At 48.3% G+C, this 23,391-nt stretch overlaps 1 protein-coding gene and 1 non-coding gene across 12 annotated transcripts in view; one reads left to right on the top strand and one right to left on the bottom strand.

Moving 5' to 3' along the window:
* KCNMA1 (potassium calcium-activated channel subfamily M alpha 1) overlaps positions 1-23,391 on the top strand; it is a 748,888-nt gene that overhangs the window by 199,585 nt on the left and 525,912 nt on the right. For all 11 annotated transcript variants that reach the window (XM_043924801.1, XM_043924802.1, XM_043924799.1 and 8 more), the window contains exon 2: positions 22,337-22,498. In XM_043924801.1, coding sequence (XP_043780736.1) covers positions 22,337-22,498 — 162 coding nt within the window. The remainder of the gene's footprint in view (positions 1-22,336; positions 22,499-23,391) is intronic.
* Positions 388-459, bottom strand: TRNAC-ACA. The gene has a single exon. It is a non-coding gene; the product is annotated as a tRNA-Cys (tRNA).

Raw genomic sequence — 23,391 nt, 5'->3', positions numbered from 1 at the left:
GGTCTCTGAGCTTGAGAATACAGAGTCCCTATACCCTGGTGTCCCCTTTCTCTTCATCAACAGTGACACGCTGTGTCCACTTCCCTCTTGGCGCCGTCCTAAGGTATCGGGCACACAACAGTGTCTGCCTCTTTTCAGAATAAAAATTATACCCCTTATTTTTCAGAAACAAGAGGGGTATAATTTGTGACTAAAACCAAGGTGCTCAGACTGTGAAAATATCTGCTGCTTGGATGTTTCTGTGTCGATTGAAAGTGAAAGTGAAGTTGTTCAGTTGTCTCCAACTCTTTGTGACCCCATGGACTGTAGCCTACCAGTCTCCTCCATTGCTGGGATTTTCCAGGCAAGAGTACTGGACTGGGTTGCCATTTCCTTCTTCAGGGGATCTTCCCAAGCCAGGGATCGAACCTGGGTCTCCCGCATTGTAGGCAGATGCTTTACCATCTGAGCCACCAGGGAAGCCATCAATTAGAGAAGTCACTTCTAGCTCAGATCTGGAGGAGAAGAAACTCTTTGTTAGTGAGAAGCCCTTTGTGAGTGTCTTCCAGTGAGAAACAGGACCAGTCGAGCAAGCATGGGCAAAGCCAAGTCTCCTTAATTTATTCATTGACTCTTTTTTTTTTTTTTTTCAGGCTAGAAAACAATCACATACTTTTGGCCAAAACCAGTCCTGGGGCAGGAATCCAACAAAACTTCATACTAATTAGATAATCTAATTTCCAAAGGGAGACCCCAGCTCAAACTACTGTCTTGCTAGCAGTAATGCAGAGATGACAAAAGGATCAGTCAACAGAGGCCCATCATTTCCTTGAAGTTCACATGGACACTCACCAAGGTTAGGGCTTGGCCAGAGCTTCACCTGAGTTTTGTGGGGGGCAGGGGGGCGGTAATCTGTAATAGTGAGAAATACCCTAGTTAGAGGAAAAAGTGCTATAAACTGGATGACTTAAATAAACAGAAATTAACTTTTTCATAGTTATGGAAACCAGAAGTTCAGAATCAGGGATTTGCAGGTCTGTATTCCTGAAACCTGCAGAGGAGGATCCGTCCTCGCTCTCTCTAGCTTCCAGGGTGGTCGTCCATCCTTGGCATTCCCTGGCTTGCTGCTGCAGCACACCAGTCTCTGCCTCTGTCCTCGTGTGGCCTTCTTCCTGTGTCTCTGTCTTCTCAGGGCCTCCTCCCCACTGTTTTACTCTCTCCTCCTTTCATAAGGATGCACATGATATTGAATTATGGGCTCACTTGGTTACATCTCCAAAGACCTTATTTCCAAATAAAGTCATGGTCACAGGTACTGGGGTTTAGGACATAAACATATTTGGTGGGGAATGCAGTGCAACCCGTTATGTATAGATGCCTTGCCTGAACACTGGAGAGATGGATCAGGCTTTCTTCTGCCAGTGTGAAGAAGTAAACAAGCTGGGGTTCTCCTGGGAATCAGGTTCCTGGAAGGAGGAGGAAACCGCAGGTAGAGGACTTAAGCTCTGAATGTCCTTTTTCCCAGATCTGTGTTTCCCTAGATGGGGTCTCCAGACTAGTAGCATCTACATCAGCTGAGAACTTGTGAGAAATGTCAGTTGTTAGGCCCCACCCCAGACTTACTGAACCAGAAGCTCTAGGGTGGGGCTCAGCCACCTCTGTTGGGTGGTTCTGATGCTACAGTTCAAGGGTTATTCTTCTACATGCTTGCCTTTTGTTCTTACTGTAGTGCTTTCAGATGGGGTTGCCTGTTGATGCTGGTAGATGTTTTGGGTTAAAATAGATAGTAATAGTTCTGGAACTTCCCTAGTGGTCTAGTGGTTAAGACTTTGCCTTGCAGTGCAGGGCATGTGGATTTGGTCCCTGGTTGGGAAGCTAAGATCCCACATGCCTTGGGGTCAAAAAACCAAAACATAAAACAGAAGTGATATTGTAATGCATTCAATAAAGACTTTTAAAATGGACTACATTGGGATGTCCCTGTGGTTCAGTGGTTGAGAATCTGGCTGCCCATGCAGGAGACACAGGTTTGATCCCTGGTCCCGGAAGATCCCGTGTGCCATGGAGCAACTAAGCCAGCAAGCTGCAGCTTCTAAGCCCACGAGCCTAGAGTCTGTGCTCTACAATGAGAGAAACCACCACAATGAGAAGCCCGCACACCACGACTAGAGAGTAGCCCCCACTTGCCTAAACTAGAGAAAGCCCATGTGCAGCAATGAGGACCTAGCACAGTCATAAATTTAAAAAAAAAATGGTCTATGTCAAAAAATCTTTTTTTAAAAAAAGTATATAGTTCTTTGGTCTAAGTCAAGCAAGTTCTGTGACTAGCTCTGAGCTTTTGATATGCTTTATGCACTGAACATTGAAAATTTCCAGGAAGGGAAACAGTAGCATTTTCAAATTTCATTGATAAAAGAACTCCTTCTGTATGGAGTACCCCAATGGACTGGCATTCCATAGAGTACGCACTGGGAAGCACTGCTCTCGTCCACATACGAAGGCATTCAGCAAACTTTTTATGAATCATCTTCTAAGAACCAGGCCCTGTGTTGGGGGAATAGAGCAGTGAAGACGTAGTTTCTCTCTCCATGGAACTAAGAACTTGTACCGGGGCTGGCACACTGCAGGCTGTGGGCCAAGTCTGCCCTGCCATCTGTTATTTTTTTTTTTTTAATGGCCTGCTAGCTCAGAAGGGTTTTTTCATTTTTTTAAGAGATAAAAAAAATGTTTAATAAAGGATATTTTATGAAATGTGAAAATTCTATGAAATTCAAATTTCAGTGTCCATAAATAAAATGTGATTGGAACACAACCACTCTTGTTTGTTTACATTTTATCCCTGACCACTTTTGTTCTGTGATGACAGAATTGAGTAGTTGCCAAAGAGATTTTAGGCTCCTGCAGAGCCTAAAGTAGGGCTTCCCAGGTGGTGGTAGTCGTAAGGAATCCGCTTGCCAATGCAGAAGATTCAGTAGACATGGGTTCAATCCCTGAGTTGGGAAGATCCCCTGGAGAAGGAAATGGCAACCCGCTCCAGTATTTTTGCCTGGGAAATCCCATGGATAGAGGAGCCTGGCAGGCTACAGTCCATGGGGTAGCAGAGAGTCAAACAAGACTGAGCACCCATACATCCAGAGCCTAAAATATTCACTAACGGACCCTTTACAGTTTGCCAACTCCTGCTCTATGGAAGCAAAGAGGCTGTGAGCAAGCATTTGTGGATGCCTTGAGTGTTCTGGAGGAGGAGTGAACGCTCCACATGATTAAAGAGCTTTCCTCATTCAGTGGAGGTGGAGGGGCCATTGGGGAAGGCTTGCTGGAGAGAGCTTAAGTCTGAGTGGGAAGACTGGAATATGACTGGGTGGAGGTTGTTTCAGGGAATGGTACATGCAAATCCATGAGTCATAAAGGAGACCCACTCATGGAAGGAAGGGAAGAAAGTCCAGTGTGGCTGGAGAATAAGAAAGGTGAGGCTGAGAGTGGTTTCACATGTGATCATATATAAGGCCAAACCCAGACATCCAGGAGCATCCCTGAAGGCCATGCTGAGGATGCTGAGCTTGACGCTCAGAGCAGTGGGGAGTCATGGAAGAGTCTAAGAACAGGGATGATAGGAGTGAGGTAAACTTTGCGAGATCTCCCTGGCTTAGTGTGGAGGAGGGATGGGGCACTGGAGCAAAAGCAGATACCTTATTAATTATGAAGCCTAGCAGTCAGTCTGGGGAGAGAAGGTGTGGGTAGAGGGAAATGAGTGATTTGAGATGCAGAGGCTTTCTGCGAGATTCACTGCCCTCGTGCTGGACCTGTGTGCTGTGTGATGGCCTTCTACACAATGGGCCTGCATCCTCTTAGACCCGGACTTAGGAACGAGCATGGATTGCTTGCCGCACACCTACTACATATCCATGAGGCACAGTGCTAGATGTAGAGATATATTTATCTTTATTTAGAATATAAGTGTTTATAGATATAATAAGAAGAATATACATATTCTTGTTATATATTGATGTTTACAGATGTAGGTATGTATTTGTCTAGAATATGTATATTGTATAGATATAAGAATTTATAGTAAATGTATTTTATAGAGTACATTCTAAAGAATGTATAATATATATTTCACAGAATATACATATATTCTGTGAAAGTGAAAGTGTTAGTTGCTCAGTCCTGTCCAACTCTTTGCAATCCCATGGACTGTTGCAAGACTGCTCTGTCGGTGGGATTTCTCAGGCAAGACTACTGGAATGGGTTGCCATTCTCTTCTCCAGGGGATCTTCCTGACCCAAGGATCAAACCTGGGTCAGCTGCAGTATAGGCAGATTGTTTACTTTCTGAGCCACCAGGTATGTGCCCCTATATATATTCTATAGATATGAAAATTAATATGTCAGGTTTCTGACCTCAGGATTCTTAATTGGAAGGGATGATGGATGCTTGAACATATCGAGGGCTGATAACCAGAGGAACAAATAATACTGTGAGGGGACAGAGAGTAAGGGTTGAGTGAATATCACTGAGAGGTGTTAATTCTTATTAAGAGATCTGGAGAGGCTTCATGGTGGAGGTGGCTTTAAACAGTTTTGAGTTATGTCCTGCATTTGGAAAGGAGCAGAAATGTAATTAGTCCAACAGGAGCAAAGCAATGGACTTGTGACAGTGTGAGGTATGTATACAGCGGAGTGCTCAGGAAGAAGTGTGGCTGGAATGAGTGATGAGTGGAAGCTGATAGAAGGTGAAGAGGTGGTCCTGAGGCTCCTGATCTGGCACGGGACTTGACCTAGTCTTCTGATTGATTTAATGTTCTTGCCACCTTAATCAAGGCTGTGCTGAGACCATGAGCAACTCTCAGGAGTAAATCCGCAGGGCAAGAGAAGACTCTCTTTCTCCGATGTCCAGGGGCCCTGCCTACCTCATTTCATGACCTCCTGAGGCAAGTATAAACAATAAAACACACCCCCTCCCCATCACCTTGTTTATAGGCTCAGCCCCTTTATCCAACAGGAGACTGTTGTATTATCAAGTCCTCTGGGGTTCCTAGCCCATTCATCCCATGGCTGTGTCTGTTTCTGACCTCTGCTTTGACATTCTTCTTCTGGGTGATGCTTGCCCCTCAAAACTGTGAGGTTTTTTTTTTTTTTTTTCCAAAACAAATAGCTTTTTATTGAAGTGTGGTTGGTTTACGATGCTATATTTGTTTCAGGGGCTTCCCAGGTGGCTCAGTGGTAAAGAATCTGCCTGCCAATGCAGGAGATGCAGGTTTGATCCCTGGGTCAGAAAGATCCCCTGGAGAAGGAAATGGCAACCCACTCTAGTATTCTTGCCTGGAAAATACCATGGACAGAGGAGCCTGGTGGGCTGCAATCTATGGGGTGGCAAAGAGTTGGACACGACTGAGCATGCATGGATTAGTTTCAGGTGTTTAGCAAAGTGATTTAGTTATACAGACATACACAAGTGTATATCTATTCTTTTTCAGATTCTTCTCCATTATGGTTTATTATAAGATATTGAACATAGTTCCCTCTGCTGTACAGTAGATCATTTTTATTTGTTTTATGTGTAGTAATGTGTATATATATTAATCCCAAACTCCTAATTTATTCTCCTCTTTCCCCTTTGATAACCATAAATTTGTCTTCTATGTCTGTGAGTCTTTTTCTGTTTTGTATGTTCATTTGTATATATTTTTTTAGAATCCACATATGAGTGATATCATATTTGTCTTTCTCTGTCTGGCTTCAGTTAGTATGATAATCTCTAGTTCTATTCATGTTGCTGCAGATGGAGTTATTTCATTCTTTTTTATGGCTGATTAATGTTTCATGTTCATTATCCATTCATCTGCCAATGGACATTTAGGTTGCTCCCATGTCTTGGCTGTTGTAAATAGTACTGGTGTGTACATTGAGGCGCATGTATCTCTTTGAGTTAGAGTTTTCATCTTTCCTGGATATATGCCCAGGAGTGGAATTGCCAGATCATATGGCAACTGTAAGTTTTTTTTCTTCAAGAAACCTCTATACAGTTATTTATAGTGACTGCACTGATTTATATTTCCACCAACAGTAGGAGGGTTCCCTTTTCTCTACACCCTCTCCAACATTTATTGTTTTAGACTTTTAATAGCCATTCTGACCAGTGTGAAGTGATACCTCATTGTGGTTTTTTTATCATTTTTCTAATAATTAGTGATGTTGAGCATCTCTTCATGTGCCTGTCGGCCATCTGAATGTCTTCTTTGGAGAAATGTCTATTTAGGCTTCTGCTAATTTTTTGGAATGATGTGTTTTTTTTTTTTTTGATATGGAGATGGTATGAGCTATTTATATGTTTTGGAAATTAATTGATTATTGGTCGCATCATTTGCAAATATTTTCTCAAATGATGCAACTGGCAAGGGCTTTTAATGAGGTTTTTCTTGGCTCTTGGTCCTGTTTTCAGGGCTGTGACACAGGGTTACTTGCAGTCTGAGTCTTCTGTCATGTACCATAACATACTTAATAAAGGTGGGTGATGATGATAGGCCCCTTAAAAACAGTTTGGCGGATTTATTTTTAGATGTCTTTTCAAAATGGTGAAATAAAACAAAATACAGAAAAGTGTATAAAACATGAAAGTACAACAAAAAAGTGAATGATCATGAGAAAATCCATGTAACCAACCAGGTCAAGGAATAGAATGGTGCCGGGGGTCCCCAGGAGCTTCTCCGCATGTCCCTTCTCCTTACCTGGCTTCTCACCTCTGATGCCTCAGTGCCGAGGAATGCTCGTAACAACTCTGTCCAGCTTCCAGTCAGAAAGGCAGCTGCAGAAGGAGAAGAAAAACAGAACCTTGGTATTCAGGCAACAATCTGACCTTTCTTCAGAGCAGCCCACACAAAGGAGGTCTGGTCTCCGTGAGTTCCAGGGGCCAGACTAACAGTTGTTATGGAAACATGGGGCTCTCAGGACGGTGGCCCAGGTGAGGGCCACAGCACTCAGACAGGGGCTCCCATCCTGCAGGGCTCTTGTCTTGTTGCAGCTTTTATATCCTTCTACCAAGAAACTCCTGAGATTTAAAAGCAGATCCCTCTCTCGTGTTACCTTCCTCCCAGCATCCTCCTGATCCAGCCGCACCTCAGTCTTGTAGATGGAGCACTAAGGGAGGGAGAGAATGCTGCTTTTGGTCCAGGGGAGACTGTGGGTCCGTAGGCGAGAATGTGGCAGAGCTAAGAGTTCAGTAATCATTCATTAGTGAACTTGACATGCAGGTTTCAGACATCTTTGCAAGCTGATTTTTCTAACAGTTGTCTTGGGCCCATCTCTGATTAGAGTTTGTGTTTGTGGAAGGAGGCCCATCTGAACAGGCATAAGGCGAAAAGCAATCTCCATCGGAAGAGAAGGCTGAAAGGCTTTGCCCTGTTTTCTAGGAGAATGGTGTGTGTGTCTTTTGAGATTTCAGTTCTTGAGTCACTCACCCCAGTAGCTCTTCAATATTTATAATGGGCGCACTGCAATTAGATTTGCAAATTCAGAAAATTGGGGGGTGGGGAGGGCTTCTGTGGGGAGGGAGGCCCCTGTGTTTGCAAAGTACATGGGTTGCATACACTTTTCTTTGGCTTCCTGTTGACTCTCTTTCTGACTTCATCTTTGGGTTGGACCTGCCACTGTGTCAAATGTGCCCTCCTGACCGAGGTCTGGAGACAGGGAAAGGGTGTGGGTGCCCCGGGGGTAGCGAGCCGCCACGTCCAGACACTCGTGTGCTCTGTCTGGGTGGAAAACCTCATCTGAAGCCAGACTGAATCACACCAGTTTCTAAGACATTCTTCAACCATGTTAGGCAAAAGAGTCCCCCGCTGACAAGCCAGGATAGAAGGAAACCTGATATAATTTTGGAAAAACCTTCTTTGAGAAAGAAGGTTCTCACAGCTGCTGAGCCTCTCCCCGACATCCAGGGTTGGAGGGGTCCCAGGCCACAGGGAGGAGATTGATGGGCCCAGGGGTGCCAAGTGGAGAGTGGAGGCTTTGCAGGGCTGGGGTGCTGGCCATTCCTAACTCGCAGTAGAAGGAGAAGGAGAGGCAGTTGTCAGAACACAGTAGAAATAGAAGAACCCTCCCCTCTCCCCCGGCTGTTGAATTATTGTTATTATTTCACATTAACAGCCAGGCCAGACTCTTGCATTTGGCTGCTGTTTTGGAAATCCAGATCCAGGCTAGGGTTGTGGGAACCCAGAAGCATAGGAGGCTGGAGTTTCAGAGCCCAGCCAGGCTACTGAGGTGGGTGCAAGCTCAGAGCACAGGGAGACAGGCCTCTCTGCAGACCCCCAGCGATCTGCGCCTGGGTCCTCACACTGTTAACATCGCTGGGTCCTGAGTGTATCTGTATGCCTCATCACCTGGCCATCCCTCTGCCTCCTGAGGTCTCTCTGACTTCCTGGGCTTTGGTTTCCTGAATGGGGGTCATGTTTCCCATTGGGAAAGGCTATGGGGCAGGGGGAGTGACCTTTATTGCAACAGCTCTTTTGACCTGAAGCCAAACCCCATCCAAGTTCAGCAAATGGAAGAGGTGGAAAAATATTCAGTCGGTGAGGTCTATAGGCACGTATTGGGTTAGGTCCTAAATTGTGGTGGAAATTTTCCTGGAACGGGGTAGAACCTTTTGTAAACAAGAACATTCATCTTTTTTTGACTGACGTGCCTAGTGAGGCATGTGCCTCTCAGAAGCCCCATGACATCTATTCTTGTTTGGGATTTGGTGTTTGTATTTGAAAATGTAGCTGCTCGGAGGAACAGCAGTGTGGGAGCCAGCAGTCCTGTTCAAGCTTCAAGTCATGGAAACTGGCCTGGTTGGGCCAGGATGTCGGTGGTGCCCGGGGAAGGGCTTGCTTTTCCAATGCCTCTTGAGCCGTGTTTACTCATTCAGTGTACATACCTGCTCATCACTTGCTGTATGCCACACACTCTGGATGTCTTAAAAAATGGACCTTGACTTCAAGGATCTTTCAGGCTCATTGGGGCATTCTGACATGCATGGATGAGAAGACAGCTAAGGCTGCCAGCCAGGGCCCATGTGGTGTTGAGAGAGAGGAGTGGGTCGTGGGCCCTGGGGTTAGGACATGGAGGGCTGGCTGTCATCAGGAGACCGCATCACTGGGCTCCTGGGGCTTGTTGAAGCAGAATGAAGATGGGCGGAGAGAAATGCAGAGGGCATTCCTGGGTGGGAATAGCTGTAGAGGTCATGAGGGCTGAGTCCTCCCAGAGAAACCTGGTGGGGGAGCGGGCTTCGTTAGGAGTGGGAAGGCGGCCAGCAGGCCTGAAGACTGGGTCTTGGGGATATGGAAGGAGCAGATTTGGCCAAGGCAGTCCCTCCCTGGAGCTTACCCTCTAGTGGAGATGGGTGGGAGCTTACCCTCTCGTGGAAACTGAAGGGGAATAAGTGCCCCCAGGTATAAAGTTGGGCAGTGGTAATGGCTGAGGAAGAGTGCTGCAAGCTAAGGGGATGAAAGGAATCCACTTCTCTTGGCATTCCCAGGGACTTTGCTCACCAGTCATTCACCTTTTTTACTCCACATTGCTTTTGTCTGTTGACTTGGAGGGCATTGTTCAACCAGCCATCAGCAATTCATCCCACTTGCTCTCTGATGGTAAATACTTTCTTTCCAGATGCCTTTTGAACAATGGTTTGGGGCCTGGAAATAGTGTCCCTGTTTCCAGGGAGATTGTTGAGGTTCTGTGCATTTCCTGCTGTAGAAGCAATGAGGGCTGCAGAACTCAGAGTGAGGCTCGGAACTCAGGACTCCATGGTATGGCCCTGAGCCCTGAATACTGATGCATTCCCTTCCCTCTGCTCTCTGGACCTGCTCCAGCTAAACTGTTAGAGCCCCGAGGGACCTCATCTCCATCCCTTGGGTCCTATCTTTCCTGGCCCCAAGGCTGTCCCTGTATGGTGTGACAGACACGCCCTGGGTTCCTGGTCACTATGACCTCTCTGGGCCTGAATTTCCCATCTGTAGCCTGAAGACGAGGGGAGTGGTCCATAGAGTTTCCATTGGGTACTCAATACACTTTAAAAATCATAGAGCATTTCAGAGGGCTGCCAGCTTTTTATTTTGACAAGCAAGAAAGAACCTGTCAAATGCCAGCTCTAGCATCATTGTCATTTCATTCAAAGGGCATGTTAATACCCAACCAAGGAGTGATGACATAATGTCAAAGAAAAGGATATTTCTTCCCTGGGGAGGAGTGTTGGATGTTTTTCACTGCCGCACACACATTACACTGTGCTCCTGCTTTCCACTTCCAGACTCCAGCGTAGAGCAGCACTGCTCTGTGGCCCAGTGGGTGGGGACCACGGGACCAGAGCGCCTGAGAGCCAGCTTTGCAGGATGCTTTGCTGTGGGGAGCCAGATCCTCTTCCTGATGCTCAATCTGCCACCAGCTCCCTTCCTTCTTCTACTTTTCTCCTCTTGACCCTTCCACTGTCTCTCTCTCAGCAACTCCTCTCTCAAAGTGGGGACACTCCAAACTGCCCTGGGCTGCTTTTTAGGAGCTGGGAGAGGTAGAAGAGAGGAGGAGCCCATGACCTCCCTAACCAGATGAACTGGTCCTTCAGATGTCAAAACTCGTACCTTTGGATGGGATTCAGTTGTTTCCCAATCAAGTTCACATTCTTGTTTTTATTCCATTTGCCCTTTTTTCTACTCACGTGAGTCATAAAAGTTAACCGGTTTTTGATATAGAGATTTCTGCCTTCTTTTCTGAAAATTAAGGTTTTGGATTTCCTCTGGGCCTTAGTTATCCGTATCCAGTCTGTTTTGACTAGAAACAAAGCGGGCCTTTACTTTGGTGAAGAGGGCAGAGGTGGGGTTTACTGTCTAGAAAAATCTGGATTCCCATCCTGATGAGCCCTCTATTAGCTGTGGAACCTTGGGCAGTCATTGTCCAAGGTCACACAAGTGCATGCTCTGGCACTTAGTCAATAAAACTGTTTACTGCCCTCTCACCACCTACTTTGCATTCATCATCACAGTTGATCCTCATAGATATTCTCTGAAGGTGTTTGTACGCCTGTTGTTCGGGTAAGGACACTGATACCGGATAGAGTGGAGCAAATTGTACTGGGTTGTATAACTGGTAAGAGGGGAAGTCAGGAAGTGGACTCTGGGGACAAGGATCCCCTGCGCCTGCCACCCTTTTCATGCTGTGTCTTAGCCATGGGGTAGTCTACTGAGTCTTTTAAATGAACAAGCTGTGTTTCCTTGAAGAAGCTTCTACCCTTCTATGACCCTAGGCTTCCTAAAGGGAGGGAACCAGTCCATACACGTTCTCCGGTCCCTTACAGCCCTGACCTCTACAGATCTATGACTCTGAGATGCATTTCACTGAAAAAAGAAACAAATCTTTTGAAGGGGTTTGAGTGCTCTCCATGAAACAAGAAGTCCCTCTGGGTTGCCTTCCCATACAGTGCCAGATCCTTCCTACAGGGAAAAGGGGTTTGTATTGAGCATATAGGCCTAAGTGGGATTTATAAGACTGTACTAACCATAGACCTGCAGACAGTCTTAGTGCCTTAGTTGCTTATCTTTAAAATGGGCATAATAGTGCCTAACTTACAATCTTGTTAACAGGACTCACCAAGTGAATACAAGGCATTCAGAAAATTATATCTATTGTCAGTCTTTCTGAATATCTGGTCCTGCCTCAGACCTGCCTTCTATGGTTACAAGTGATTCCTCAACTGGAAAACAAGTGTGATTTTTGTCTTCTGACTTGAGCCCCTGTGATGGTTTTCTTGTGCCTGTGGTTCTTGAGTCATTCTCCCAGGACAGGGCAGGCTGCCCTCAGACTGGTAGCTCAACCACCATGTCTTTGCATGTGAGCAGGCTGTTGTGGACCCGGCCCGGCCACTCTGGCTGAGAGGTCAGAGCTGAGGTCTCTGCTAATCCAATTCCAAGTCTCTGAGGTCCAGATAGTGAACTCTGGACTGTCACTTCTCTGTTCCCATTTTGTTAAACTGATTGATTGAGAAGGAGATCGTTATTTTGCAAACATGGTGTATAGGCTGAGATGGATGCATCAGTCTTGAAAGTTTAGGGTTGACTTATTAATTTTAAGCAACAAGTGTGGCACATATCACCATGGGATATAGTGTCTAATGGGTCACTCTATTCCCTAACTGGCACCCTCTCCCATAGACCATTTTTCCCACACCCTATCCATACATGGCTGATTATAACCAGATGTCTGTACTACACAATTCTGTTATTTAGAAGCTGTAGGGTGTAAGACAATTGTTTCAATGCTAGTAATAAGGAGCATTTTATAAGGAGATTCCATCTCTTCTTGGTACATTTTGCCTATCCTGAGGCAACAAGGAAGAGGAAAAAAACATGGCCTTTGGTCTTAGAATAGACTGGATTTAAATTTCACCTCTGCCACTTAAAAGAGGAAAATTACCCACCTCCTGCGAGCCTCGTAACATTCCTACCTTGCAGGTTTGTTGTGAGGATTAAATAAGACGGTGTAAGACTGCCAAGGAGAGAACATGGCTGGTAGAGGCAAGAAGGAGTCAAGGATTTCCTAACAGCCAGTTGACCCTCTCAGTTCCCAGGCAACAGGTGAGCAGTGTTGAACATGAGAAGAGCCAGTAAGGACCCCCAGTCCTTCCCCAGCATCGCACACTGCTGGGACATGGGGAAGTGCAGGACTCACGGTTCAGAGGTCAAGGTCAGCCGGTTTCAGAGCTAGATAGAACCTTGGGGGGTGTATCCATGGCCCCTTTGAATTGGAAGCAAGGAAACCTGACGCACAAAAATGGTAAGCGACTTGTTAATGAGCACCCGGCTTTTTTTGCTGTTACCCTTTTCCTTCCGTGACGACCTATGTCTTCACATACCATGCAGGCAGGCTCCTAGAAGTGTGAATCTGGACAGGGTATCTGGGAAGCCAGAGCTTAAAATGCCCATGACAATGAGTTATCTTACAACCAGCAGAGAGACCCAGGCGATGTGATGGTTTTCTGACATCCCAGAGCAACTGGCCTTGTCCGAACTTCTTTTTAAGCTCCTGCAGCCTGTTTCTGTGGATGCTGCTCCTTCCCTGGACATGTAACCTGTAGTTAACGGATGTAATAGCTGCTGGACGGGTTGAAGATGAAAGTGTTATTCTCTGAGTCATGTCTGACTCTCTGCGACCCCATGAACTGTAGCCAGATTCCTCATGGGATTTCCCAGGCAAGAATACTGGAGTGGGTCGTCATTCCCTTCTCCAGGGGACCTTCCCGATCCAGGGGTCAAACCTGGGTCTCCTGCATTGCAGGCAGATTCTTTACCATCTGGCACAAATGTGGTGCCCCATGTACATCTGGGTCCTTGGGGGCTGATGAGGCTACAAGGTGAAGGGGAGCTCCCTCCTACCAGGGGCAGGTTGGATGGTTAGAACTTCCCAAGGGCAGAAACCAATCCTGCCTCGTCTCCACCCCCACCTGACCAGTGTCAGGTGCCCACCTCCTCTCTCTTTGCAAAACCCTGTGAAAATCCCAGCTGGCGGTGCCCGCATTATGCTTTATTTGCTTGAGCTGCTCGAGGCAATCGGCCTAATCCCTAATACGCAGGATTATTGGTACCTGGGAGAATCCTGGGGCTGGGCCACCCTTCTAGGATGTGAAGGAGGCTGTAGGGGGCAGCAGGAGGGGATGGGAGACAATTTCCTCTTGAGCTGTTTGGAAGAAGTGGGAGTGGCTGGAGGACAGATCCACAGCCGTTAGGCCTGGTGAAGAATTGTGGCAGAGGGACAGGATAATCATCTGTGAGGGTGCCCTGGAGCCCTGTGGGTTTATAGGTGTGGATGTTCAGGCATTTCTGGGTCTTGGGCCAAGCTGTGGCACAGGATGTCAGCACATTGGCCATGAAACAGAGCATCTTATAAAAGCTAAAATGGGCCTGTGGGTTTTTACTCAGTAGATTTCAAACTTCTTTCCTGCAGAAAACCCCTTCACTCAGGTGCTATCTAGCTCAGAACCTTAGTAGGTGAAAATGCTCAATGTCACGGTGATTTGATTTTCACGGGGGCTGGGGGCCTTGTCTCCTCTGCTGCTGCTTGCTAACCCCCTAAGGCACCTAACAAAACGCACAATGCTGGCCTTTAAGGGACAGAAAACTATGGCTCTAACCCACCACTCCCCATCATTTCCCAGATGGGGACTCTGCTTACTTTGCTTAGAGAGGTTGGGTGACTGGTCAAGGCCACACATCCTGTGCCTGGCAAAGCCAGGGCTAGAATCCAGGCTTCCTAACTCATATCCCAGAGCCCTTGGCCCTGCTGTACTGTGCTTAGTCGCTCAGTTGTGTCCGATTCTTTGTGACTGTAGCCCACCAGGCTCCTCTGTCCATGGGGATTCTCCAGGCAAGAATACTGGAGTGGGTTGCCATGCCCTCCTCCAGGGGATCTTCCCAACCCAGGTCTCCCACACTGCAGGCGGACTCTACTGTCTGAGCCTTGCTACCATCCCTCTGACAGGAGACTGGGACTTCTGGATTCCTGCTTTGTGCTCAGCTGAGGGCAGCTGCCTGCCAGGCTGCTGGCTCAGTTTTTCGGGGTGAGAAAGGGCATGGAGGAGCAGGGGGCTGCTGCTGGGGAAGAGTGAGGGCGGGGGTTTCAGGCAGACTGAAGCAGGATCCATCAATTCAGGCTCAGGAGAAATGGCTTTCTGATGTTGACCAGGGAAATGCGAGGATGAAGTGGGACTATGAGACATGAGGGGAGGGCAGATGGAGGTTTCTGGGTCTTCCCTTCCCCCACTGCCTTCTGGATGTTGAGCACCCAGGAAGTACTCCATAGCACCAGCCCTGGGCAGAGAGAGGTCCAGACATGGGACTCCCAGGGATGGGAAGTGCTCTGGTCCTGGACAGTGCCCCACCCCAGAGGCTCTCCAGGCCTGGCAGCATCAGGCCAGGATGCCCTATTAGGGATGCAGACTGCACTAGAGAAGATGTCTCCTCCTCTGGCAGCATCTGCATAGAGAACCTCATGCTTAGCAGGAGGGCTCGCAGCCTGTCAACTCGGCCATGTTCATTTCCCATCTGACACTCTGCTCCGTGAAGGGTGATTTAGGGTTCCAAGCTGGTTCTTGGCCAAGAAAGGAACCGTGTTCCTCTGTTCTTGATTTAACTGCCCTCTTAAGGCACAGCAGCCTTGAAGAAGGGTCTCTGTGGTACACGCAGTACCCAGACATGGGCCAAATTGAGCGATCTGATGGTAACAAGCCTCTCCCGGGCCCTTCACTACAGTCCATAATCCTTCCACGCACATTATCCCTGAGAGGAAGTCAGCTCAGGTGCTTGTCTCTCTTTGGTGTCAGACAGCTGGGTTTAAATTCCGACTGTGTCTTCCTGGGCCAGCTGATTAAGCCCTCGTCTGCAAGTGAGTGCGTTGAAACCTGCCTCATAGAGTCACGGTGATGATGTTCAGAAACGGTGGTATTGTTTCTGGGTATTATCATCCTTACTTATTAGTAATATTATTTGTTCTAGATATTTTGCTTGCTGACAACTGACTTCCCATCTGCTACAGCTCTCCCTCTCTCCCTCCTTTATCTCCTTCTGGCCTCCCTCCCTTCTTCCCTCCCCTCTCCCTTCACCCTTCCTTTATACCTTTCACCAAGGTGCATCAAGTGCTTACTTACTCTGAGCTTATAATATTTCATTGTTGAGGACCCAGCCATGAACAAGAGAGACAGAAATGCTTCCCTCATGGAGCTTATAACCAGTGATGATTACAGTATGCCAGCTACCAGATGGTGGAGGAAATACTCGGGGAGGCATGGAACATAGATGGGGGTGATGGAGTAGGGGGCTGGTGGAGGGGTGGGGTGTCACATTCAAGGGGGTGGCAAGAGAGTTCTCAATGATAGGTTAAGGATTTGAACAAATAATAAGGTGAGGGAACAGCCGTGGCTATCTGGGGTGGGCATCGGGAGTCAGCCAGTGCCATCAGCCCCAGCTGGTAGTGGGCCTGGAACGTTCTGACAGCACAAAGAGGCCAGTGAAGCTGAGCAAGCAAGGGGGGTGAGTGGGAGGCTTGTAGGATGATGGCAGAAGTGGGCCAGATCGGGTGGGTTGGACTGTGTGATGTCTCTGACTTGTCCTCTGAGTGGGATGAGAAGGACTTACATTTTGAAGCATAGCTTTTCTCCCTGACGATCACTGCTTCAACAACTTCCTAGATCCAACTGAAATGTTAACTAAACCCAAGACAGACTTGGAGCTTTGCAGGGGGTAGGTGGCCTCAGCGGGGATGGGCAAGGTGACTCTGGAATCTTCCTCCCTCCCTGAGGCAGTCAGCCAGCAGGGGTGGTGCCCAGGCTGGCCTTGGCACCTGGCACCTAGAGGTGAACGAGTCTAGCTGAGCAGCAGCAGGTGTGGCCGAGGCTCCCAGGGAGGGTGTGACCGGCACAGCAGGCCACCTGGCAGGACCTGTCGATGCCAACATCCTGTTTGTGCCCAGGGAGATAACCAGGCCCTGCCCGTGACAGGCGGGTCTCTGAGAGTTGAGCCTCGATGCCATCCTTGCCCGCCCGTCATAAAAAAGATGGTACTTTCAGAAAGTTCTGGACGCCGCCTGACCAGATTATATGGGAGGGCACATCCGTGTTTACAGAAGGGGTTTTGAGAAATGAAATGGCTAGTCCAAGGCCATCCAGAAAAGCTGGACTCGAGGATCTTTTGACCCTCAGAGCTCTTCTTACCTCTTACTCTTCTTCTTACTCTTCTTCTTACTCGAGGCTCCCAGTATCCTGGGTCCAAAGCAGGAAGGATGAGAGAGAGAGAGAGAGACAACCTGGACCAGAGGACCAGGAGCAGTGGGGTCCTGGGATTAGCACAGGCCTGCTCTCCCGGGCTGGGCCTGGGCCATGCCCACTGTTGGGGAAAGCTGAGCCCCTTGAAGACGAGAAGTGTTTCCCTGTGGGGCCCCCACACCAGACCAGGTGGAGACTTCTGCAGTCCTAGGAACACAAGGACTCCAAATTGCAGGCTGGCAGGGCAAGGATCTGCTTGGGAGTGCTGGGTTCCCTGGGCTAGATGTGGCGGAATCATCCTGTCAGGAGGCAACAAGAGGGAAGGGAAACAGAGCTAGCTGGGGGGTTGTGTCTTGGCTCGGTGGGTATGGGGTGGGGCAGGGTGCCACCGAGCAACTGGGCCTGTGCGGGGACCACTCCCCCAACTCCACGCCCTCTGCGTTCTCATCCATTCCATGAGGGGGTTGGCATCCAGAGGCATGGCTGAGGTCCCTTTTCAGGCTTTGGTCTTTGACCTGATGGTTTGGGGGAAATGCCTGATCGTCTAACAGAGGCGTGCTTTGGACAGTGAATATTGTGTGAGTGACGGTGGTCCAGTCAGGCTGTTGGCCACAGGGGGCATGGGAGGGGTGAGGCCGTGTGCCCAGACCCAGCCCATGAGAGCTGAGAGCTGCCTGTGTGGGCATGTGATGGCAGGGGGCTGCCAGCTACTCTGCTGCCCAGGGTCCCTCCAGCCTCCTGTACGTGCAGCCCACCCTGTCCTCTAGTCCAGGCACTGAGATAAGAACTGTCCTGTGTTGCCCCCAGAAGCTGTGGCTTCTTTTACACAAGACTCTGGTGGGAGACAGGGCAAAACAGAGCCCCTTCCTTGGGTGGGGGGGTGTGGCTGTGGCCTGACCTCCACCTTCCAGGGCACCCCCAGGCACCACCTGGTCTGTTTTCTTTTTTGCTTCTCCTTCCTCCTTGCTCCTCTCTTCCCTCCAAGGCACCCTTTTCTTCTTAGAAAATCTCTCATGATCTTTCTGAGACTAGGGTAGCTAGAGCCTGTAGCTGGTGGCCTTCTCTCTCTTACACACATGTTCACCACCCACATCACACCCCACCCCACCTCACCATGACTTCTTGGAGGGTGAGCAGGGATCAGGGCCAGCTCACTCCTGACACCAGGGGGAGCCTGTCTGGCCCAGCTTGAGTCCTCCTGGCAAAGGGACTGGGTCCTTCTCTGCAGTGGCAGGTGGAAGGTGTGAGGATGGAAGGACACCCACTCTGCCATTCAGAACAAAGCCCCGTTCCCTGTCGTGGAGCACAGGAGAGAGAGCAGGGTCCTGGGACCCAGGGGCCCGCCTCTCTCTGGTCCTCAGTTTCCTCATCACAAAGGAGGTTGATCTAATGGAGCGTAGAGGGATCTGAGAGGTCCAGGGCTGCCTGTGTAGGAATCCATGACCCCGCTGTCCTGGGGGAGTGCCACACAGCTCCTGCTGGAACCTCCACAAGTTGGGTGCCTTATCTCTTGGGGGCTCATTTCCTAGTTAAAGCCTCATAGCTGTTAGCACCTATACTTGTTTATCTTCTGTAACTATTAAGTTTTCACTATGGTCTGATGTCCCTCCCAGGGCCTTCAATTGATGGCTTAGCTTTAAGTGCCCTGAATACCCTTGGAGCCAGCCTGTCCCATCAGTGGGTGCTCAGCCACGCCAGCTGTAACTACCACGCCCCTAGCCCTGTGCTAAGCGCTGTGCACTGCTTATCTCACATAAGCTTTGCCACCACCTTCCTGGGGTCCGCCTGCCAGTCCCCATTTTACATGGAGAAGGCTGAGGCTTGTGGGCTAATATGCCCGAGGTAGTCAGCTTGTACATGGCAGAGCAGACCTAAGTCCAGATGGGTTTGCTGGAGTTCTCAGACTCTGAGCCTTCCCCTGATAAATGCCTGCTCTCAGTTGGCCTGTCTGTAAAATGGGGATAATTTCACCTGCCTGTTGGATTTATTATAAGGTCTAAGGAAGATAATGCAGAGAAGACACTTAATTTTTAGTTTCTGGCACCCAGTTCTGGCTTGATGAATGATGGTCAATCACTATGGTATTGGACTCTGCTCCTTACCATTCCTCTCCTGCCAACTCCCACCCCTATATGTACCCAGCAAGGCCACTTAACTTCTCTGGGCCTCTGCCCCCTTTCTCTGGAGCAGAGATTATACCTGCTCTTGGTGCTTTGGCCAGAGTGAGGTCGGAGGTGCAGAAGGACTTTCCCTTCAGTCCAAGGACACTAACCTGGCAACCTAGCATCAGGCTTTGTGATGTCCCCGTCTCCCTGCTCCCCCAGCCACCGCCCCAAGTCCTGTCTCCCACACATAATTATGCTCGCAACATGTAGTGTAAGCAAATAATAATGAGACTATTATCTCCCTTTAGTCTGTGTTTTTCCTTTCCTATCATAAAGTAATTAAAATAATGAATGCCTTGTAAAATAGGTAAGCGGGCTGGCAAGAGAGCGTTATCTGCCATATACCTCTTGTACTCTGAATTATTGATGCAGTGAAACCACTGTGTCTGGGGAGGACTCCCTGCCTCCCAGCGTCTTGCATGCCGATTCCCTCCTCCAGAGTCAGCCAGTGGCTGGGGAGTCTGTACCCCAGGATCGAGGGGCAGAGAGCTGGCTAGTTCTCCAGGTCGAGGCCCTGGACCAGTTCAGAAATGTCTCTAGGAGGCACTGCTCAAAAGGAGACACAAAGCCTCTGATCTGAGGGCCTTGCCCTGATCTTTTCCCTGTGAGGGCAGAGGGAGACGCTGGGATCAAGCTGGGGGTTAAGATGCACATCTCAGTTCATATCAGGGCAGGGATGATCGAGTCAGGCCAGAGTGATCAGAAGCCGTGGTCCTCCCCCTGGGGTTTCCAGACCAGCTGTGTCTGCATTTTCTGGGAACTTGTTAGAAATGGGGGTTTGGGAGTGGGGCCCAACACGGTAGCTGCACTGGGTCTGAGTTGTGGCACAGGGATCTTCCATCTTCACTGTGGCATGAGGGATCTTTAGTTGGGGCATGTGGGGTCTAGTTCCTTGACCAGAGATCAAACCCAGGCCCTCTATGTTGGGAGTGTGAACTCTTAGCCACTGGACCACCAGGCAAATCCCTCAGCACTATTTCTCCACAAGCTGCCAGGTGATGCTCCTGAAGTTTAAGAACCACTGCTAGAGTGTCTATGGTTACAGGAGACATAGGAGGTAGTGAGACTAGTTAATAAAACATGTACTATCATGTGCCATTGGGCACTGTTTAATCCCAGCAACACCTATAGGGCAGACAGTCATCCAAAGAAGGTCCCGTGAGGCAGAATGGCTGAATCTACACCTTCAGTTACTAAAGGTTGCCCCTGGATCAGGGTCTCTGTCTCTTCGTGGGCACCCACCTGTGCAGCCTCCATATGGCCAAGACTCAGGGCCCTAACAGGCCATTGGGATTGGCCTCAGGTGGCTTGGGTAGCTGGCTCCAAAGATGTCATCAAGTAGCCCCCAAATATACCCACCCAGTGCCCCACTCCAGGGCTCCTTTTGGATTGTTCCAGTGCTGGGGAGCCCAGTACACTTGGAAATTAAGCATGAATGCCTGTGTAACTGATGCTCAGTCTGCCTTCCCAACGCCCTGAGTCAGGGGTGGCTGGCGGGGGAGAACCAAGCGTCAGGAGCAGCTTCCTGCCTGCCTGCAAGTCCCCAGGAGGATGACTCATTCAGTGCCTCCAGCTCTCCTTTCCTCCCTCTGTTCCACCCCCTCACCATAGACAAAGATTTCTACCTCTGCCTTCGGGTGTTCCTCCTCACGCCAACTTACAATGATCCCCAGGGTCAGTTTGTTTTGTTAATGGATTCTAGCATTTTAAATGATGAACATAATTTTACTGACATCTTTTTGAAACATCTATGTCTGCAAAAATAATCTCAGTGGTTATTTGAGTAGGGGGCCCAGTTAAATTTTAATTTTAATTTAATTTTAAATAAATGTGTTTTAAGTATAAGTATGTCCCATGCAGTATTTTGTTGTTGTTCAGTCCCTAAATCATGTCTGACTCTTTGCGACCCCATGAACTGCAGCACACCAGCTTTCCTGTCCTTTACTATCTCCCTGAGTTTGCTCAAACTCATGTCCATTGAGTTAGTGATGCCATCCAACTATCTCATCCTCTGTTGCCCCCTTCTCCTCTTACCCTCAATCTTTCCCAGCACTGGGGTCTTTTCCAGTGAGTCAGCTCTTTGCATCAGGTGGACAAACTATTGGAGCTTTAGCATCAGTCCTTCCAGTGAATATTCAGGGTTGAAATCTACATATTTAAACTGAAAAATTATTTGTTGTTTATTAGAAATTCAAATTTTGCTGGGCTTCCTGTATTTTATTTGGCAGCCCTTAAGCCCAGGCTCTGTAGTCAGTGAGGGGCTGACATTCATAACCCCTTTTACTTTTTCATTCATGTCTATTAAGCCAGTTTTATACTAGGCTTTCTTTTGGGCACTCAGGATTCAGCAGTTGGAGGATGCAGACTATAAAAGAAATAAGTAAGAGAATTACAGAGTGTGTTACAAGTTTTAGGTGCATTGTAGAAAAATAAGGCAGAAAGGCATCATCATTAGTAGATAGTTGGAATTTTGAAAGAGTAGCCAGAGAAGAATGATTGAAAAGGTAATATGTGAAGCAAAGACTTGAGGGATGTGAGGGGTAAGCCATGATCCTTAGTGGGGGAAGAGTATTCTAGGCAGAGGACACAGCGCATAAAAAAGCATACAGTTTAGGGCCTCATGTGAGGCTCAGTTATTTGATGAGGTCAGCCTTGTTTCCTCAAGCACATTTTTAGCCATGAAGGGGAATTTACTGTCTCCTGTCTAAAAAGGTCTGTGGTGGATTTCAGGTACCGCTGGATCCAAGTGTTCCAATGATGACATTAGTATTCTATCACTTCTAGTTTCCTCTGTGTTAGCTTCATTCTCAGAGAAGGGTAGCCTTTCTTACTCTTTTCAGCAAAATCACAGGCTTGAGTTGTATTGGGTTGGCATAGGTCACATAACCATCCTTGGCACAATTGCTATTGCCAAAGGGATAGACTGGTCTGATTGACCAGTCTCCATTCCTGGAGACAGTGTGTACCTTTAGTCCCTTTTGAACCATGCAGACTGAATGAGAAGATGGAGATTTCCTTCTGAAAATAGGGTGTAGTTGTGAGAAGGGTATGAAGGCTGGGCAGGTGGAGATTACAGAATGCCGACTTCACTTTCTTCCTAGCCACTCTCATCCTAGGCAGGATGGTTTCTCTCCTGAGCTTTTTGATTTTTTTTTGTCTTTAAAATGGGAAGAGAATAATTTCATTCTTCTTTCTTTCACAAAAATAGTTTAAGAGGAAACAAAGGAAAGATTCTTTTTAAAAAGGATTTAAAAAAAACAATCAAAGCCATAATCCATCCCTTCTTCCTGACCTCTGTACCTTCAAACCAGTTCCACCTTAGCAGGGGTCCGTCTGGCTTTAATTCTTTTGGGTAGAATATGTTTTTTAAATCCTCTTGGTGCCCACGTCTCAATCCTTGTTCTCTCTGTTGCCAGGAGGCCCAGAAGATTAACAATGGCTCAAGCCAGGCGGATGGCACTCTCAAGCCCGTGGATGAAAAAGAGGAGGCAGTGGCGGCCGAGGTCGGCTGGATGACCTCCGTGAAAGACTGGGCGGGGGTGATGATATCTGCCCAGACGCTGACCGGCAGAGTCCTGGTGAGTCCCTGGCCCCCTCCTCACATGAGGAGGCCTGCTCTCTGGTCCACGATCTCTGCCTTTATGGGGATGTGGTGTTTCACTCCGTCTTCTCCAGACCGTTGGCTGTTGCGAGGTGGGGGTGAAGAGTGAGTGCTTATGTGGGATCATGGAGAGACTGGCGTGTTTGTGCACATCTGAGCCAGTGGTCTGGGGGGATTTGCAGAGTGAGTCAGCATCTGGGGCAGAGAGGGTCTGTTGGGGAGAATGTTGAGCATTTCCTCTGCTAGCAGAGTAGGTGTGTATTCTCACACACACAGTGCACACACAGACACACACATACAGCTTGACTATCTTGGTGAGAAGAAAGGGTCAGAGAAATGTGTGCTCAAAATTCTGCAGAGGCTCTATAAATATGGGATCCGGTGAGTTCTGAGTGTATGTGTGTGCTTGTGCATGCACAGGTATGCATGTGTGTGTTTGGTGGCCTTCTGAGGGTGTTACTAGTGTCCTCTGGCCGCCATAATTTTCAGAAATCCCACCCTATGTGCTCAGAATCATGCCCGTGGTAGAAACCCTCAGTCATGCTGGTGATGAAACTCAGCAGCAGCCCACCTGTGACTGCTGGTCCCATGCTTGGAGCGTTGCTTGTGTGACCTTATTTCTGAGGTGGCTGTTCTCAGCACCCCCTGCAGCCTAGGCTCATCCTTCCCCTTCTCCGTGCACTTACTGCATTCTCTCTGATCTGCTTGTGTGGAGCTAGGCTTCATCGACCGGCTTCATGAACTCCTGGTTCTTGGCAAGTATTGTGGGTGGAACAAGCCTGAAGTGACCAGTAATCCCTATTTGCCTGGGGAACCTGGGACATGGTTCTTTTGGTGCAAAGACTGGGAAAGTTGTGTGAGCAGATATGA

Source organism: Cervus elaphus, chromosome 15 (assembly GCF_910594005.1).
Source record: "Cervus elaphus chromosome 15, mCerEla1.1, whole genome shotgun sequence".
Lineage (NCBI taxonomy): Eukaryota > Metazoa > Chordata > Mammalia > Artiodactyla > Cervidae > Cervus > Cervus elaphus.
Note: the sequence above shows the minus strand (reverse complement) of the source record. Positions and strands in the feature narration are given on the sequence as shown.